This window comes from Artemia franciscana, chromosome 5 (genome assembly GCF_032884065.1).
Source record: "Artemia franciscana chromosome 5, ASM3288406v1, whole genome shotgun sequence".
Lineage (NCBI taxonomy): Eukaryota > Metazoa > Arthropoda > Branchiopoda > Anostraca > Artemiidae > Artemia > Artemia franciscana.
In genome coordinates, this window is record NC_088867.1 from 28,351,751 (window position 1) to 28,372,413 (window position 20,663).

The 20,663-nt window shown below is 35.3% G+C and overlaps 2 protein-coding genes across 2 annotated transcripts in view; one reads left to right on the forward strand and one right to left on the reverse strand.

The window, feature by feature from the left end:
- LOC136027217 (INO80 complex subunit C-like) overlaps nt 1-1,344 on the reverse strand; it is a 24,872-nt gene extending 23,528 nt beyond the window's left edge. Inside the window, exon 1 of the mRNA XM_065704254.1 lies at nt 1,165-1,344. The gene's annotated coding sequence lies outside the window, so the exon portion shown is untranslated. The remainder of the gene's footprint in view (nt 1-1,164) is intronic.
- The window catches only part of LOC136027215 (retinol dehydrogenase 13-like), a 27,104-nt gene continuing 7,537 nt past the window's right edge, over nt 1,097-20,663 (forward strand). The window contains exons 1-4 of the mRNA XM_065704252.1: nt 1,097-1,209; nt 10,431-10,596; nt 14,252-14,360; nt 18,886-19,031. Coding sequence (XP_065560324.1) covers nt 1,136-1,209; nt 10,431-10,596; nt 14,252-14,360; nt 18,886-19,031 — 495 coding nt within the window. The 5' untranslated portion in view covers nt 1,097-1,135. The remainder of the gene's footprint in view (nt 1,210-10,430; nt 10,597-14,251; nt 14,361-18,885; nt 19,032-20,663) is intronic.

The window sequence follows — 20,663 nt, forward strand, 5'->3', positions numbered from 1 at the left end:
TTCTTCTATATATGAAATTTCACCAAGATCCGATCGCTCCGTCGTAAGTTAAAAATACCTCATTTTTTCTACTTTTCACAGCTAACCCTCTCCCCAACTCCCCCAAAGAGAGCGGGTTCATTCCGGTTATGTCAATCACGCATCTAGGACTTGTACTTATTTTTCCAACCAAGTTTCATCCCGATCCATCCACTGTAGGCCTTTTCCAAGATTTTAGGTTTCCCCAACAACTCCCCCAATGTCACCGGATCCGGTCGGGATTTAAAATAAGAGCTCTGAGACACGATACCCTTCTTAATATCAAATTTCATTAAGATCTGATCACCCGTTCGTAAATTAAAAATATCTCATTTTTTCTAATTTCTCCAAATTAACCGTCCCCCGCTCCCTTCCAGATGGTCGAACGGGGAAACGACTATTTCTAATTTAATCTGGTTTGGTCCCTGGTACGCCTGCCAAATTTCATCCTTGTAGCTTAACTGGAAGTGCCTAAACTAGCAAAACTGGGACAGACAGACAGACGAACGGAATTTGTGATTGCTATATCTCACTTGGTAAATGCCAAGTGCCATAAAAAGCACAAAATTTGATTTTCTTTTTCATTCAGAAAATTATTTTGACTGTATATACAAATCCTTATTTTTCAATGATTTTACTTCTGTTCTATTTGCAAATGTAAAAGATACATTCATGTCCACTTTCGAAAGCCATAAAATAAAAAAAAAATCTTTGACCTGATCGGTTTTAGGGAGTACACCTTCAATATCAGGAAAAATTTGGCCTCAGCAAACGTTACAAAATGGGAAGCATAGAATATTTTTGCAACTTTGCCATTAACTTAGTTCACCTATTTCCTTGATAGTTCTGGGTTCAACAGTGTGGAATCGGAAGTTCCAAAGGCGGTATATTTGCATATAGAATATAATACAAAGTGTAATGAACCCCGTTTCTCGTTTTTTTATATTAAAAACGAGCATGGATTAATTTAATTATTGGGGAGGGGGCGGCTGCCCTCAAACGGCGCCTAATAGTTAATTAATATTAACGGTAATTATTCCAAAACGTAGTCTGGATTTTACTTCAAGATTTTAAAACGCTACCTACAATAATCTGTAAAAGCAAAAGGCAAATTTCAATGGTTACTATTAATAAATTGATTCTTACCGCTAGTGCTGGTGGTACCTGTATAGGAGGACTTTTACTATTGAAGTAAGGTTTAGACGTTTCAGTTTAGCTCATAAATTGCACAGCAGACTATAATATAGATATTTCTTTGATTTGAAACAGTTTTGAAAAACCTTCTGTTTTTGTTAACGGCAGCAAAAGATTCAAATAGTAATTTCGTGGTTTACATTTTAAATGATTCCAGAGTTCAAATTTTGCTACTCTGTGCCTGATTTATAGAACCAAACAGATGGTCTGCCTGGCTGGTCCAAAATGTGGGAAAATTCTGGAGGAGTCTTTCTACTAACTTGAAATGCTCTTGAGTTAGAGGATTGAAACCTTGGTAAATTTTTCAAATGTTGGTTTAATTTGCTTGCTGGAAGATAAAAATACCATTTGATATATAACTTAATGCTCTTTGCAAGTATTATAATCAGTAATGGTGGAGTGTGTCCCATCCTCCTCCCCCTCCTCTAGGTACACAAAACAACTGATTTTCTTATGTGTGTAGACTACCCTAAAAGTAGGCTAATTTTGTGCTTATAGGACAGAAAATTAGGTCTCTATATTTACCCAAACAGCTAGTCACTAGTTCAACAGTTAGATCACTGTAAAGCTTCCATCATACCACATATAAAATCAATGATTTTACCAGTGGATTTGCCTAAATTTTCTTAGATGGTGACCAAGCTATATGATTATCTTTATTATTTAAACCATGTATAGGATAAAAGGAATGTAACCTACCATGAAAAATTTTCCAATTAGCTCACTTTTGAACATTTGCATTGGAACTGAACTTTACCCTCCTTCCCTACCCTGACTTGCAAATATATGCCCTGAATTATAGCCCATATTTGCAATGCACAGTTATTTTGACAAACTGATGAATCAACTCAAAGAAAAGATAACCCCTTCTGGTTTCCAGAAAAGTTGTAGACAACAGACCATAATTAGCCTAACTGTTCCTTAGAAGCTGAGGCAAAAGGTTTACATTCAACCCTCAACAAGCTGTGGTCTTTAGCTAAGGATCATTGGACAAGGAGTTCAGGTGTAGCTGCCCTATGTGCCATAAAGTGTTGGAGAACCTAAGGAAGTATGTGTGCTGACAGAGTTTTACAGTCTATGTTAGACAGAACTGTGTAAACTGGGCTCATCTGACTTTTGTCTCTACTTTTGAGTCAATTGAAAGAAAAATGTTTTTAAAAAGAGAAGTTTCATAGAGAAAAGTAAAGAGCCATTCTGAAACATAAGATAAGCAGAAATAAAGTCCTATAATAATTCAAACTTGAAAGGAACAGAAATTAATATGAACAAATATACCACAAAATTAATGGAAATGAAAATAAGTAATTATGTAAAACAAAAAGATACCTTAACAGATCTTGCTTTAAGTGAATAAATGAATGCTAAAACAAACACAAATTCAAATGAATAAGGAAGCCTCAAAACAAACAGAAAATGCCACAAACATAAGTAGGGATGTCACCCCTAAACCTTCTAAAGGTCATAACCTTGTTTGCAATTTATGAAAATAATATGTATTTTGAACAATATGGTTTTTATTTGTCAGTTCATAGAAATTTGTATTGTTCAAAGTAAGATGATATGCTTCCAATCAGTATCCAGTAGCAGCATGTAGTACAAAATGTTTTAATGGATTAGAGGCAAATATTGTAACCCTTTCTCCCTCTTCAAAATTGAAAACTTAAAGTTCCATTCCCATTCCCACTCCCCAGCAGTACCAAAAGTTTCAACTTCACAGCTGTTGTCTAGACATTGCAGATACACTATTTTGGCAGCCTTTAGTGTTGTAACTTGTAAAATTGGGTATTTTACCATAATTTTACTGACTGATGTAAAATTGGTATTTATTTATTTTATGTGATTTATCTATTTTACTGGTATTTTACATATTTTACCAGTATCTTACATATTTTACAATTCTTTGCAGTTATCAGAGCACAAAAGCTCAAAGAGGATAGCAGAAAAAAGATTGAATATAATTTTGGTTTGTGTATAGCTGTGTTCCCCAGTTTAAAAGGCTGTCTGTCTGACTTAAGTCTCTTGTTATCAGAACAATAAAGTGTATTATAGTACAGGTAATTATGGTTCTAAAATGGTGAAATACAATTACATTAGTTCTGTGAACTGTTAAAGACAGAAAGAGCTACAAGCAGGATTGACACATGACAAAAAAATAATGAAATTAAATAGCCAAGAAAAATGAGGGTAATGTTATCCAGCAGACAAAAAAGAAGTGAAAATGATAGAGGCAGATGTATCATCAGGGACTTCTGCCCAGCTGTCTTCAGTACTTGAAAAAAGAAAAGAAAAACTAACCTTTTGAATTAACTCTTAACAGAGCAGAAGAAAGACTGAATCAAACAAGCCAGAATAAAAGTTCTAAAGCCAAACTGGCAAGCCATTCCAAAGACAAAGAAATGAATATAAAGATGACAAATGGGTCTATGGCCAGCAAATGAATATGAAGAGAAAAATAATCAAATGAATAGTTTGCCTGTATACAACAAGGCATCTTTAGCATAGAAAAATAAAACTAGAAACTAAAATATATATACACATCTAAAATAGACTAGCATAAAATATTTAGTATACAATTACTTACATATACAATTGGTAAGACACCTTGTTGTATACAGATTAAATATTTGTTTGATTTTTTGTTCTCTTCATTTTCTTTACTGGTCATAGACCTATTTATCATCTTTATATTCATTTCTTTGTTTTTGTCATGGCTGGCCAGTTCAGCTTTAGATCTTTATTTCATCAAGTGTATAGGCAAAACTTAGCTGTATTTGTGAATTTTTATCAGTTACTATTGTGGTTTCATGAAGGTAGCTGTAAATTGTATATGGAAGTAATTGTATATTATATATTTTATCTTAGTCTATTTTAGTTTTATATAGATATTTTTTAGTTTAGTTTCTATTTTTTTTCTATACTGAAGACACCTTGTTGTATATGGGTAAAATATTTGTTTGATTTTGTTTCTCTTTGTTTTCATTTACTGGCCATAGACCTATTGGTCATCTTTATATTCATTTCTTTGTTATTGCCAAGCCAGAATAAATGAAAGACTATCCACCAATTAGATTGAGAAAGAATTCTCTGCTTAGTGATTGACTTAGCTTGTCTACTTACCTAATTTTCACAAAAATTGTGGCCACAAGATATTAATTTAAACTGAAGAAAAATTTTGCTTGAATACTTTAATGTTAAGCTATTGTAAATTGGGTTTGTAGGAATATCTCAAGTATGTCTATTTAAAGAAAGGTAGAAATTTTTTGAATCTTTTTAATTTCAATTGCCATCCTAAAGCAATGTGAGAAACCATTCGCTTCAAATGTTAAAGTTGCCTTATCATAAAGAACTAAATGATCTGGATTTTCAACAATGGAGGGCCAAAGCAGAATCAATATCCTCATTTTTATTTTAAATTTTACGTCTCAAGAAATCTTGTATTCATACCTTTTTTCCTCAGGAGCCAAAATACCCCCACGAAATATTCCCCCTTCCCCTGTTGAAAATTCCCCTATTTTCCCCTTATATAATTCCGGATTTTCATTAGAAGGGAAATTTAAATTTCTACTCTCCTGTTTAAGTAAGGGGCAATCATATTGCATTACCTATAGTAAAGACCCATAAGGTCCAATGTATTAACATTTGTTCATTTTTTTCCCAGAGACACTTCATGTGGAAGGGTGTTCAAATAAGCTTAGGAGGGGGCTCAGTCAATTGGAAATCGAAAGTTCCAGTGCCCTTCTCAAAGATTTGGCCTTCTTTTCAACCAGTTCCTACCAAATGAGTTGTTACTGACTACAGTGTCTAAAATAAATTCTTATTCTACTTGAACTGCCCTTATGTTGCACCAGTTGTTTTGAAATAATCTTCCAATAAATACCCCAATTATCTCGAAGTGAGAGATGATGGGAGGGTAGAGGTAGAAATTGATATATAATCCTCAGGGCTATATCCAGGCCTTTCCTTTTGAGGGGGTGGGCTTTGGAACAGGCACTGCACCTAAATCAGAATCTAAGTCTGAAGGAGAGGAGCTAGATTTGCAAGCAAATCCTGTTAAAGACAGTCTTAATGATGGTGAAAGTGACTGAATGTTCTGCTATTATGATCCAGTGTTTAGTTAATCAAAATCTTCAAAGTGTTACAAACCTGTTTTTTGCTTGTATTCAATACTTCTATAAATAAATGAAAAACAACATGTATGTGTGTGAAAAATAATAATACAGCTGTATAAATATGCAAGGCTGCTAGGGTAACATTTCTTAAGTTTACATGTAGAAAAAATGGCTGATATGATCTTACTCCCAAAAAATATTAAAATTTGATTTATTTATTTTATCCTATTTTTTTTTTGTCGTTGCAAAGTTGATGTCCAAAATTAGGCCATGTCTGATTGCTGAGGTATTACCCTTGGCACAAGATTACGAAATTGATAAACTAGACAGTTGACTAAATTGATGAAATTCTTGATGAAGCGGTATTACCTTTTTTAAGCCCTGGAAATCAGGATCATTAAAGAATTTCATTAAAAGCAGCAGGTGATCCTGAAAAAGAAATGCTTAACTGGTCTTTTACCTACAGGGCAACTCTAAAATACCAATTTTACCCAGTATTTCCTAAGGAGTACCTTATTTTACCTAATTTTACCAATGTTACCTTATTTTACCAATTTTACTTTCCAAGTTTTATTTTATGGTAATTTTACAACACTAGTGACCTTAATACATATAAGCCCCTGTTTTCCATTATAAAACCTATATTCCGAAAATTGGTAATCAGCAACATTTACAACCTTTCCCCAAGGGGCTGGTGGTAATGTCATGATGGTTGAGGACAATGGAGTAGTTTTTGAAAGGTTCTGGGACAATCTGAGACTTGGTTAACATAGGTAATCTGCACAATGCATGTAAGGCATCTAGTTTCAAATGCAGAGATTCTTGATTCATCATCATATTATATCTACCAAGTTTTGCTTCAGTGTAAGGTGATGGGAATTATGAAGGAGTTAAAGAATTGCACCTTTAGAGAAGTTGACAGAATCTTGCTTTTCCAAATTGGCAAGAGGTTCTTTTAGCTGGGGCTAGCCAGGCCAAGTCTTTGCTTGATTGCTTTTGGGCAGTTGTTGTCTGAACTTAGGGGGCTCCCAAAATAGACAAAGGAGTTAACATTTTCTACTGGCTCCCGTTTTATTGTCAGCTGGACAGTTCTTATAGCAGGGTCTCTAGACAGCTGCATAACCTTGGTTTTGGCTTTGTTAATTACCATCTCAAATGCTGAGACTATTTTGTTGATGTCAGTTTTGGGTAGATGCTTTTGGCTGTTGATTTTCTTGATGTCATCTGTTTATGCCAGCTTATTTATAAGCTTCCCTCCAATCTCTGCCCTGTCCACAGTTTTAGGAACTGGTAGCGCCACATTGAAGAATAGGTTAATGAGGTGGGGTGACAAGAGGGAACCTTGGAGAACACCCACGAATGCTGGGGAATCTTCTGTCAGTTCCTCCCTTGTGTGTCTTGACCTGGCTAACGAAATGAGTATAGATCTCTGATCAGGACTGTCATGTTTTTCTGGGACTCCATTATATAGCAGGATGCACCATAATCCATCTCACCATATCGAGTCAAAAGCCTACTTGAAGTCAATAGCAGCTGTTTTGCAGGCTCAATATGCTTCTTCGTCAATCGCCAAGTGGAGAAAATCTTGTCTATGGTAGAGTGGTCTTTTCTAAAGCCTCCTTGGTATTCCTCTATGACATGGTGTCATAGAGCAGTGGTTCCCAACCGGTGGTACGCGTACCCCAGGGGGTACGCGAAACCCTCGCAGGGGGTACGCGAAGGTTCCCAAAATTAATTTAGTCTACATCTTTAAAACTTGTTTCTGACTCAGTTCCAACATTTCCCTCAAAATCAGATAACATAACCCATTGTACGTAATTTCAGACTCATTTTCAAAACTTTCGCTTTCAGTAACCCGCTAATTTTTCTCCATAGCCGTAAGGTCTTGATGCTAATTTTTCTCCATAGCCGTAAGGTCTCGATTTAAACTCAGCGAGTTCAGTATCTTGTCATCTGTTGAAACACAAAGTTCGTGAATTGTGGTTGCAAACAAAGATGGATAGATTCCTGATCAGGAATAACAAGAAGCCGAATGATGGTACCCAAAACTCTGAACCTGCACCTAAGAAGAAGAAATATGACGAATCATCGGTCAAAGTGCGTCGATATTTGTCAGAATACCTAGGGCTCGGATTTAGTGCAACAAGGTCTGATCCAGTGAATGCACAGTGCGTTCTTTGTGGTCAAGTCTTGGCCAACAGTTCCATGAAACCTGCGCATATGAACCGGCATCTCAGTACTGTGCACCCTTCTCATGTCGGTAAGCCCATAGAGTTTTTCAAGCGTAAACAAGAAGCATTCGCTAGTAACTGTTTGGAAATTGCAAAAGTGGCATCAGTTTCTTCAAAGGCTCTCCGGGCTTCGTATGCTGTTTCATATTTAGTTGCGAAACAGAAAAAACCGCACACCATCGCCGAATGTCTGATATTACCAGCACTAGTGAAAGTCAGTGAAATAATGTTTGACACGAAAACTGCTACTGCCCTTCAGTCTATACCTGTGTCGAACAATACCATTTCAAGAAGGATAGAAGACATTGCAAGCGATATTGTCATGCAGGTTATTGAGCTAATAAAGTTGACGAAGATGTTTGTGTTACAGCTTGACGAAAGCACGGATGTGTCAGGTGAAGCCCAGGTGATCGTCTTTGTTCGATATCAAGATTGTTCTGACATAAGAGAAAATATTCTGTTTTGTCAAAACCTACAGTCAAGAACAACAGGAGAAGAACTATTCAAGGTGACTGACAAATTCTTCGCAGAAGGGGGCATCTTGTGGGACTGGTGTCTATCAGTTTGCAGTGATGGAGCTGCCGCCCTAACAGGGAAGAATAATGGGCTCATGGCCTGGATAAGGAAGAAAAATCCAAAGGTGAAGTGGTTGCACTGCATCATTCACAGGCAAGCTCTTGCATCGAAAAGGATGAACGCACATCTGCACGAGACCCTCAACGAGGCTGTAAAAGTGATCAACTTCATCAAAGCCCGACCACTGAACTCAAGAATGTTCAAGTTGCTGTGCCAAGAGATGGGTTCAGAACATCAACATTTACTTCTGCACACAGAAGTTCGCTGGTTGTCTCGTGGGAAGATTTTAAACAGACTTTTCGAGCTTCGACAAGAAGTTCATATGTTTCTTCTGGAGCAAAAATCTGCATTCAGTTCACTTTTTGAAAACCAGGACTGGGTCTGCAGGCTGGCCTATCTTGCGGATATTTTCGACAAACTGAATGACTTGAATCTGTCAATGCAAGGTTTCCGGACGGACGAACTCTCCCTGAATTCGAAGATGTGTGCTTTCATCAAGAAATTGGAGTTCTGGCTTAAAAAGGTTCAAAGAAACAGCGTTAGTGTCTTCCCGACCCTTGACAAGTTTGCGGACGATAGTGAAATTGATAACCTCAACACAATCTGTGATTGTATTCGGGAGCATCTGACAAAGTTGCGAGATGAACTTGTGTCATATTTCCCATCGATTATGAACCAAAATAGAACGCAGGATTGGATCCAAAATCCATTTGTTGAAGACGTGACCTCAAGCTCCGGTCTTAGTGACAAGCTTACAGAGAATCTGATCGAACTTGCCAGTGATCGCGCCTTAGAACTGAAATTCCAAAATGTAACTGTTTCCCAGTTTTGGCTGGAGGTGAAAGGAGAATACAAGGAACTAAGTGAAATCGCCATGTCTGCTTTGTTACCATTCGGATCCACTTACCTTTGTGAAGTGTCATTTTCGGCAATGTCATTGATCAAAACCAAACACAGAAACAGACTGAGTGTACAAAATGACCTTATAATTGCCGTTAGTGACATCGAGCCAAGATTTGATAATATTTTAGCAAAAAAGCAGCCTCAAGTTTCTCATTGATTTTGTACGTACATTTAAGCACCGTCATATTGGACAATAAATCTCGTGTTTTTGAAAATCTGATTTTAGTTAAGAAAAAAGTAAAACAACGATTCTCAAGAAAGGGGTACGCAAACTTTTTGGGCCTTGACTAGGGGTACGCGGACCGAAAAAGGTTGGGAACCACTGTCATAGAGATTTGAGATGGTTAAGAAGTATTTTTGTAAGAATCTTTGCCAGTTGGCTAGTCAAACTAATTGGTCTGTAGTTTTTACAGTCATCTTTTTTGCCGTTTTTAAAAAGGGGGATGATGGTAATTCTGCCAAGATCTGAGGAAGTGCCCCATTTCCCAGACACTTGTTATGACTTTGTGATATATATCAACATGTTATTCTGTGACTTTTTTTAGTAGTTCTGACTGAATATAATAAGGGCTTGTGGCTTTGTTGGTCCTAATGGATTTTATTGCTGAGAGTACTTTGTCTCTAAGTGGAGGAGGGCTTGGGACTACCTGGTACTGTAGTTGTGAGAAAGATAGTAGGATATTAGTGTAAGGTGCTATTTTGAGTGGATTTTTGTTTTTGCAGAAGTGATCCTGTCAGCATAATTTGAAACCATAAGGTTTTACCTTTAATTTTTTTCACTAACTGTAAAGAGTTTTAAACTTTAGATTATGCTTTTCTAATTATTAAAATCTGAGTATTCTATTACATTGAAAACGCAAAATCTGATTATATTTTAAATCAGTGGTTCGATGTGTATAGAAGACTTTCAACCTTTTTAAACCAAAATTTTTATATATTCACTTTTTGGTACCTTAGCCCACGACCACTCAAAGAAAATAATGTAAAAAAATATACATTGAGATACATTTTTTCTAGGGGGGAGTTCTTTCGACCACTCTAAGGGGAGAGTGTGACAGAAAGACTATCACACATTTACGTAAGACAGAAACAGAGGGTCACATACAGAAGAAGTGAATTTTTATTCCTTATCTAATTCTTCTGCTTTTATAACCTAGATGAGTTAAATCTCAACATCTCAGTAATTTAATAGCTCGAAAGTTTTGCAATCTTGAATTAACTAATTGATAAACTTATAGTCGAATTTTAGAAAAAATAATGTCCTGATTGTTAGGCCTAAGAATGTACTATTCTTGAACTTGAAATCCCCTTCACTTTAGGTAGATCTTTTTAGAGCTCTGGTCATTACAAATTACCTATTTTTGGAGCTGTTGTGCTGAGTGCAATTACTCTTTTTCAGGGATGCACTAAGTGGAAAAATATATGAAGGCAAAGAACGCATAGATGGAAAAGTTGTTATAGTCACAGGAGCCAACAGTGGCATAGGAAAGGAAACAGTTAAAGAACTAGCCAATAGAGGAGGCAAAGTTTATATGGCATGCAGAGACCTACAAAAATGTGAAGAGGTTGGTTCCAAATTACAGCATGAGTTTTGTCTCCTAATAGACAAACTTTCTATTTGTTCACTTTTGAATCAAAAGTTAGTTTTGAAAATTCTTGGGAAATACCTTCTGGAAAGTCTTATTGAAAGGGCTGTTCTGGAAACAGTGGTTTTGTTTTGTATCTGTGCAGTTTATTTTCTAAAAAGTTTAGACATTAATAGCCAGCTTTGCTCTACTTCTATACCTTATTAAATTTTAAAATGATCTTCACATTAGTCTGCAAGTACGACTGTATTTACTGTATGTTATTCTGTTATCACCTGTTTTGCAGAGTTTCTTTTGTTTGTAGCTGTCATATAAATTTTAGAAGATATGTACCTTTTGACTTATTGACTTATTGACTGACCTTATTTATTGACAAATTAAAAACAATACATATACTTATTCCGGTACTGCTAACATGTCGGAGGCTATAAATGGTCAATACAAGAATTTGAGAAATCAATTATTTTATAAAAAAAAACATAAAATTCTTCACAAAAATATCAAACAAAAAATATTATTTTTCTAAATGTCATTAAGCAGAAAGACTAAACAAACAACAAGCAAACAAAAACTAAACATCAAAAATGTAAGCATTTTTAAGGTATTTTCAAGTATTTTCTCAGAACAAGATTAGAAAAATCAATTCTTGCTTGTAAAAATTGTCTGACGAGAAAAATTTTAATGCACAAGTGACTTTTGAATGATAACGGGTAGGATACACTGAAGAGTTTCTTGCCTAGCATTTGAAAAACATTCATTTTGGTTTTTTACATGCTTTTTTTTTTAAAGTCCACACACTTCTACCAGCAATGCCCCCATATCTTTTATCCGTCCAAATAGTACTAGCCATCTTCCTTTGCGAAATTTTCAGTTCATAAATGTTGTTATTGTTTTTTGTTAAACCGATGTAAAACTAATTTTAGTTATTGTTATTGATCATTTTGTAACAAATTTGTTTTCTGCTGAAAGCAACCGGAATTTGACTTTGTTTTGTTGTTTTCAAATGAATTGAATAGAGAAATTACTTTTTCTGTGCAATGCTTAGAATGAATATACAACCATGGTAACATAAAAATGGCAGGAGCTCAAAGGCTAGCTTCAGAGTTCACTAAGTTTTGAAAGGTCGAAAAGATCCTAAGTTTAAATGAGGTGTCATTTCTTACTGATAATTATTATGTAAACTGCAAAAATATTTTATGGTGCCTGAGCAATAATTTTTTACAATCCTAAAATTTTAAAATTGATTTTTTTTTTTACTAAATAAAATACTAAGAAATATAATAAACCGTAACTCCTAAAAATAGAGTAAGATCAAACAAAAAGTACGCTTTTAGATTTCTTAGTATGGGACGTAATCATCTATTACTAGGTTGCAAGCTAACGCTGCAACCCGGATCAGTTACTATGGGCTAGAGTTTGTTCTTTAATGTAATCATGATTATACAGATTATTTCACATCTTCCAGTTTAAGTAAAATTCATATTTTTACTGAAAGATTTAATATTGTTTACTCATATTCACACAATATTCCAATTATCTGCCAGGTCAAAAGACATTAGCCTGACCAGAACAAAAATATGTGACTATGGGCCGTGGTTTGTTCTTTAGTATGACATTTATAAAGAACTATATCGGTCCTTTATGTAATTAAATAAAAAAAACAAGTTTTTTTCAACTGAAAGTAAGGAGTAACATTAAAACTTAGAACGAACAGAAATTACTCCGTGTATCAAAGGGGCTGTTCCCTCCTCAACACTCTGCTCTTTACGCTATAGTTTGACTCTTTCTCTCAACTCTACTTTTTAAAACAGTAAAAAACCCAAGCGTAAAGAGCAGGGTGTTGGGGAGGGAACTGGCGGTCCAATGAGTCGAACGTCTTTTTGAAGTCTATGAAGATCATGTAGAGTTTATTGCACCATTCGCAGCTCTCCTCCATGAGCATTTGCAGGAAGAATATCAAGTCTATGCAAGAGCAGTTTGGGCGAAAGCCATGCTGTTCATCCCGCTGGTATTCATCTAGGTGACGTTGTAATTGGGACAGGATAACGTGGGACAACAATTTGCCAGGAATTGAGGGCAGGCTGATTCCTCGCCAGACTCTATTGATAGAAGAGCGTTAGCAAAGGTCTTATCCTTATATGGTATACCAGAAAAATACTTTAAAGTGATTTGTGTAATGTACGAGAATAATACTGCTGCGGTTTAGGTAGGAAATGAGGTTAGCAACTGTTTTTTTTTTTTTTAATCAGGAGTTAAGCAGAGTTGTGTTCTATCCCCCTTTATACGGATCATTTTGATGGACTTTGTCTTAAGGAGCGCAGGAAAGGCAACTGGAGACCACGGAATCAAATGGAGAGGAAAAACGCTCCTGGACTTAGATTGTGCTGATGATTTAGGCATATTAGATGAAAGTGTGAGCAAAATGAATGAATTTTTAGAGGTTTTCGGAGTTCAGGGTGCTAGAATAGGCTTCAAAATAAATGTGAATAAAGACTAGGTCACTAAGGCTAGGAATAAGTGAAGATGAAAAGGTGACGTTGGGTAACGAAAAGATTGATCAGGTTGGCAGCTTCACTTACCTTGGTAGTATTATTAGTAAAGACGGTGGGAGCAGTGAAGATGTTAAAAGTAGAATACCTAAGGCTCAGGGTTTTTTTTTTCACAATTAAAAAAAGTTTTGAAGAATAGAAGGATAATTCTGCAAACCAAGATTAAAATATTGGAAGCTATAGTGATGACGGTGGTCAAATATGGCTCTGAAGCATGGGCGCTCCGAAAAGCAGATGAAAATTTACTAGATATTTTCCAGAGAACTTGCCTATGGATTGTTCTAAGGACTGAGGAAAATGTACATATTCTTCATTACTCTACTTTCTAATAACAACTTTGATAGTCTAGTTTTCACCTTCGATTCTTTGAACCAACTATACAAAATTTTAATTTAGCAATATTTGAAAAATAATTGTGTGACTAATCTAGACTGCACATAGTGTTGTCAGATCCTCGATACAATACAGAAAATACCTTTGCTCAGTCAGTCGTATTGGTTGATTGATCCTCTTTAACTATTGGCACCTTCTATACAAAAATAGAACCGTTTGTCCGTAATTTCTTTCTATAATTGTTCAAAATGTGGTTGGGTCTTCCACCAATCCCACTGTAAAACTAATTTTAGATATTGTACAGAGTGGTTGTCCTCGTGTCTGGAATGCAGTCGGGTTTGGGATGTGATTATTTGTCCTAAAAACAGGCGTCTTTACAAAGGGTTGACGGTTCACTCTTTTCTTCTGCTATAGGATTTTAGAGAAGGGCCTGGATTTTAGAGAAGGGTGACCTGGCCCTTCTCTAAAATCTAAAAATTTTCACACTCATTCCTGTAATCCCTTATTCGCATATAATTTTTTTTTTAATCCGTTACTTTCTCCAATTTTCGTCTCCAATTTTTTTCATTTGTAAGTCATAATTTGTATGCACTTCTTGCTCTGGCCATTTTTATGTTTAATCGATTTTATATTTAACAACTTCGAAATGATTGTTATTGTTACAAAGTATAATCCCAGCATTTTACTGACAAAAATTAAAAACATAAAATTAATGGTTTACTTTTCATTAATGCATATTTTTTTTTTATTAGGAACGACAGAAAATTGTCCTAGAAACGAAGAATAAGTCTGTCTATTGCAGAGAATGTGATCTTGCATCCCAAGAATCAGTAAAGGAGTTCGTAAAAACCTTTAAGAAAGGTTTGTCAAATATGTTCTACTTTTTTCGATTTTTTTTTTTATTTTTATTTAATTTTATATGGTTCCTTTCTTGTGTGTGTCTAGAATGACCAAGTATCCTAGTAATGACATTCCATTTAATAGCTTTTCAAGAATGTTGAAAATACTATGCATATACTATGTATAAAGTCTTTATTTTCGAGTTTACAAGTAAGAATTGGTTATGATGAGGATGATAGGGTTCTCTTCCCGGTGCTATGCCTCGGGAGCTGCGTTGTATTTACTCAATTCATCGCCTCATTTTTCTTCATAAGGGATTACAAGTAAGAATCGATTAGAATACTAATCGTTACAATGCGTTATAATACTAATCGTTAGCTTTTCGAACGAACCGAATCTCTCATGGTCAAGTACGTATCAAGGGTTTCAGAAGAGGGTATTTCTTAGGGAGGTAGGTTGCAAAAAAAAACATAAAAAGCCGCACCAAAAATTTGTTTATATGCGTTTTTGTTCCGTTACAAAATTTCAGGTGGATTTTTATTAGTGCAAATGTCTAAGTTTATGAAATGAATCAATCGCCTTGCCTGACACTCATTGGATATGGGCCCAATTGGACTTTAGACGCTTGTTTGCCTGTCATTTCACGCAAATTAAAGGTCCCGTGTCTGTTCTAAAATCTTGGTTTATCCTGCCTAAGAGCATAGGTAGGTATGCCTAGTATACCTCTTATTCCAGGCAATCTAATGGTCCTATGTCAGTTTTAAATTTTTGGTCAACCTGTCTGAGACACTAGGTGGTTGTCACTTACTAAAAGATAACAAACAAGTATTGGTCCATTAGGAGAGTCATACTTACTTCCGCCATTTACCTGTGCCATTTAACCAAACACTTGGAAAACTGTAGTTCCTGTGACTATCTTAGCTATATGACTATCTACCTTATTTCTTCTGCCTTAGGAATGACGCATGGACGGATACTAGATATACGTATCTATTAACAAATGAACTAACATCATTTTTATACAATCCTAAAATGGGGGGGCTAATGCCAGATTTGCCTCTCACTGAATTGGACTATCTGTCTTGGCTTTTTCTACAATTAGCCACGGCTTGATTCCCACAACTATTCAATTTTAATTCACCCCCCCTCCCACAGCCCTCAGTACAAGGGATGTAATTTACGCCCTGGGGGTATATAAGGTTTGTATAGAAAGGGTGATCGTATAAACTTTGGGGTATTTGCTCATTGGATTCATTGAATCGAATATCCTATTCGCTCATTGGTTTGGTAATCTGAAGCTCTAGTGTCCTTTTTAAGATTTTTGAGTGATCAAAGGGTGGGTACCCCCCCCCCCCCATATGATCGTATTTTCAAGGATTGTAAGATTTGTAAAGGTTTATGTGGAAAAAGTGATCGTATAAACTTTGAAGGAGGCTCGTTGGATGGGTAATCAAAAGTCCTAGTGTCTTCTAGAACTTCTGGCAACGTTTGCCAGGCAACGTTTGAAGGGCAACGTTTTTTGCCCTTCAATTACTTTTGACTAATGAAAAGGGCACTAGCCCTTTCAGTTTCCAATCAAATGAGCCTTTTTCTAAGTTTCTACGACAGCAAATGGCCATCTCAACATTTCTATCAGATGCATTGCGTGAAAATACGAAGTAAGGAGGGATGGGGGTTATCCACACTCCGATCACTCCGAATCTTAAAAAGAGCACTATAACTTCTTATTACCAATCCAGCGAGCCCTCTTCAAAGTTTATACGATCGCCCTTTCTATATATAAAGTTCCATAAGGTCCTTGTATGCCAGAAGCATCAATTACAGCCCGTACACCTCGGCTCTCGAGGGTTCTGTCCACCTTGTAGCCATTGCTATATGCTCTTTGGACTATTGTGAACAAAATGGCTATCTTGAAATTTTGATTGGATGCGTTTGGCAAAATAGGTTGTCAGGGAGGGGGGAGACTAGTTCCCTATATCTATTTTGACCCTTAAAAATGAACTAGAACTGTATATTTCCAATCAGATGAGCTTCCTCCAAAGTTCAAAAAACCACACCTTCCATAAAAAGCTTATATGCCCACGGGATATAACTTGCAACCCTAGCACCAGACCTCGGGGGGTCGTGCCAATCCCCAAAGGCCTTGCTATGTGATCTTAGGACTGCTTTTGAACAAGTAGCTATCTATATCAGTAATATAGCACATCAAACAATATAAGTTTCTTAATATAATAGCTTAATAGCTATAATACATAATTATCAATTATTAATCTTATTTTAGAACAATCTTATCTTGTCGTATTTTTTTCAACAAAAATATCTATTTTGTGTTCACTTTCTCGTTGAAGACTCTAAAGTCATTCTAATCCTTTCATCCTACGGCATTGAACGACAAAATACATTTAAAATGTTTTAGTTTTTTAACTTTAATAAATAAAAATCCTTGAAACTTTAAGGAATATATATCAGTATACTAAACTGACAATCCACAACCATTTTTTTCAGTAAAGTGCAAATTATGTCTTGAGAAGGTATGGGGGTTGTCAAAGACATAATTTCCATCTTTGAACTACGGTGAACAAAATAGCTATCTCGAAATTTTGAGTTGCTGTGTCTTGAGAATTTATGGGCAGGGGAGGGTTGTTGCCCTCCAATCATGTTTGACTAATAAAAAGGGCACTAACCCTCTGAATTTTCGGTCAAATGAGCCTTTTCCAAAGTTTCTACGACAACAAATGGCCATCTCAAAATTTCTATCAGATGTATTTCGGGAAAATATGAGGTTTGGGGGGTATCCACCCTTCGTTGCCCTTCAATTACCCCACGCCCAGCAATTCCCAAAACACATCTACTCAAAATTTTGAGATAGGCAATTTGTTCGGTGTAGTTGAAAGGTCTGGAAATTATGTCTCTGACAATCCCCATACCTTCTCAAGACCAGAACATAATTTGCACTTTACTGAAAAAAAGTGGCTGAAGATTGTCAGTTTAATATACACATACTGATATATATTCCTTAAAGTGTTATTGATTTTTAATTTATTAAAGTTAAAACATTTTAAACGTATTTTGTTTGTTTAAATAATACAAAAAATAACCGAATGAAACTCAAAACGAGCTAAAACTAATATGAGTAGGGCTGAAAACCCCCGTGACTTTTCAAGACCAGAACTTAATTTGCACTTTACTGAAAACAAAATATATTTAAAATGTTTTCACTTTGTTTTTACTTGTTTAAAATGTTTTTATAGATATATTAAGGGAGAAATCCTCCCCCTTGCACTCCAATTACAGCGCGAGTGTCTGGTACCCTTTTTAAGAGTAACAGCAGATTGGAGGGCAAGCAGCCATTCTCTCACGCCCATTCATTTTCCAAACGCATCCAGTCGAAATTTTGAGACAGCCATTTTGTTCAGCATAGTAGAACGGTCTAGCACCTATGTCTTTACGGATATTAGGCATTTCAACCAACAATTATGCGATTGGCCCACTTTAAAACTAAATGCTCTAAAAATATATCTAAAGGTATTGTGTTAAATGGTTGTCAATAAGACACCTCAGCAATATGTCGAGAACGATTGAGGGTATTAAGTTGAAACTTTTAGGGATACTAATACTACCCCTTCTGTTCTTACAATTTAAATAAATAAAAAGAGTGTAAGTGTATCCAGGTTGTCAAAGAGCATAGATAGAATCTTTTGGGAATGATATTAAGTATTATTTTTCAGGTCAACTTCAGAAGCTATAAAATTACATTAAAAAATACTGTTTGTGTAAGGATTAAAAATTGTTGGAAAAGTTTCTCCAACATAAAAAATACAACCCATACTATAGATTCTTATAGAAGAAAAACTGAAAAGATGCACAATATTTTTCCCCATGAAAAAGACTATGTCAATAAAGAACGAACAGAAATTAACTAAAAAAAAATTTCCACGAGACAGGTTTTTCAAAGAAAAGTAAAGAGCTCCATTAAGCCAAGAATGAGCCACAAATCACTATCAATAAATACTATCGCTATCAATAAAACCACAAATCACTATCAATAAATAAATGAAACTTAAAACGAACAGAAATTACAATGAATAGCCAAGTCAAACTCAACGAGCAAAAATTGACATGAGTAGGGCTGACAACCCCCATGCCTCTTCATGACCAGAACACAATTTGCACTTTACTGAAAACAAAATACGCTTGAAATGTTTTCACCTTTCTTACTTTCATAAATGGAAATTCATCAAAACCTTAACGAAGGAATGTCAAAATTGTTCAATTTAACTGACAATCCACAGTCATTTGTTTGTTTTTTTTTCAGTAAAGCGCAATTTGTGTTCTGGTCTTGAAAAGGCATAGGGCGATAGTCTGTCTTATTTAAAGCTTCTTTTTTCACTAAATTTAAAATTTTAATAATATTTTTCCATCACCCCCAGTTACTCTGAAACAGTTTTGTTTTATAGAATTTACAAGGATTTTACTGAAAAAAACAAATGCTAAAAAGAAATTGGATTTTTTAACGACTAAAGATTAACATTTACTTATATTGCAGAGCAACAACACTTGCATATCTTAGTAAACAATGCTGGTGTAATGAAATGCCCACGTCTTGTTACGCAAGAAAATATAGAGCTACAGCTGGGAGTAAATCATATGGGTCATTTTCTGTTGACCAACTTGTTGTTGGATTATCTAAAGGTAATATGTCACTTGAACTGCCTTCCTTTTGATATATTTACTATACTATACCTTTTTAATAATAAAATCAGAAAAAAAAACATCATTAGGTCTCATTTTGTGACCAGAGAAGGAGAATAACGGAAGAAGTTTGAATTCATGATTTAAAGAGATGAGATGATTACATCTCGAAAAAAGTAATCAGAAAGAGAACGAATCAGAAAATAAGAAAGAAGATGTATAGCAGGAATTCTCTTTTATCGTTTTTAATAAGAGGTCCTGAGTTATCTGTCCATCAGGGGCTGCCAGTTCCTTAAGCCTCTTGAAATGACCGAATGCCGTTGAAGTATCCTTTAAATTTTATTTTTCCCTTAATTCCATTCCCATATCTAAGAATTTTACTTTCAGACCCAAGTTGGAAGGTATTGTTACTTTCACCGGGATGTGAAGATTATCTGTTTTACCATTAACCGCAGTGCTGTCCAAACTATCTTAGCGTAAAATATCTATGACCGTAGCCTTTAGAGTTTTTTTTTTAATCTGTCTCTATGTCTAAAGCCTCCTTCGATTTAATTCATTGATCAGCTAATAAGTAGATTTTGCTAGGTTTTTTTTTGCATTTCTTAGTTAACTTTGAACATTTTTTACTAACGGATTTTTAGTTAACTGAAAAGTTGACCATGAAGCTACTATTAAGAGTTCTTCGTTGTTAGATACAAGAGAATTTCAAAGAATTTCTGGCAAAAGATTTGCACTCAGCGGCTCATGCTTGGCTCTGTGGTAAAAGCCTTCGCTCTTGCAAAATATCATGATACATTTAGGATTTGCAATATTGAATAATGCAGCTGTTTTTTAAAAGCGTTCACTCAGCGGCTGTATTTTTAATGCTAGTGTTTACTTTTTCGTCTTGTAAAAGGAAAGAAGAGATGTAAAATTTTAACAAAAAAGTTGATTTGTTATTAACCAAGATGATTTCTGCCTACTTTATTATTTTGACTGATTCAGTCCTCCCCTTCCTAAACTTGATGGTCTGTTCCTAACGTCTTGCACGGCTCACGTTATAGCAACTTCGAATTTTCTGCCAAACTTTCCGTTCTTTTTGCAAAAGCCTGATAAACTTTTTTAGTTCACTTTCAGGCAAATAAAACCCTAAAAGGGAAAAAAAGTAAGTCTTGTTAGTTAACTAAGTTCTGTTAAATCGAACGCAACTTAAACATCTCTTCAAGCCAGTGTAAAGTCTATTCAATAAATTTTCATCGTAGACAATTTTTAATAAAATCCAAAATACTTTCGTTTGGCTAAGCTTTTTTTAAGCTGTTTTCTGAGGCTGCCGAAGAAAATCTGACTGCCTAAGTCAGACTCTAAAGAAAGAGACATCATCGTCAACTCGTGTTTTTAGTCTTATTAAGTTTAGAGACTGCCAATCATTGAAACCAGCTATATTTCTAATTTGGGATCTTTAGAATTGAAGAACAACTATATCAATTAAGTTTTTGTGATGCGATAGAAATAATGACTGCTCGTTAAATGATTGATTCTGAAAATCGCATAGATGCTGACAAACTACATTTTTTTTGTGAAATAGAGCAAAATAAGAGGAAATAAGAAGACAGGACCATACCTTTTTGCCGAAAATTAAAGAACAGATCTCAA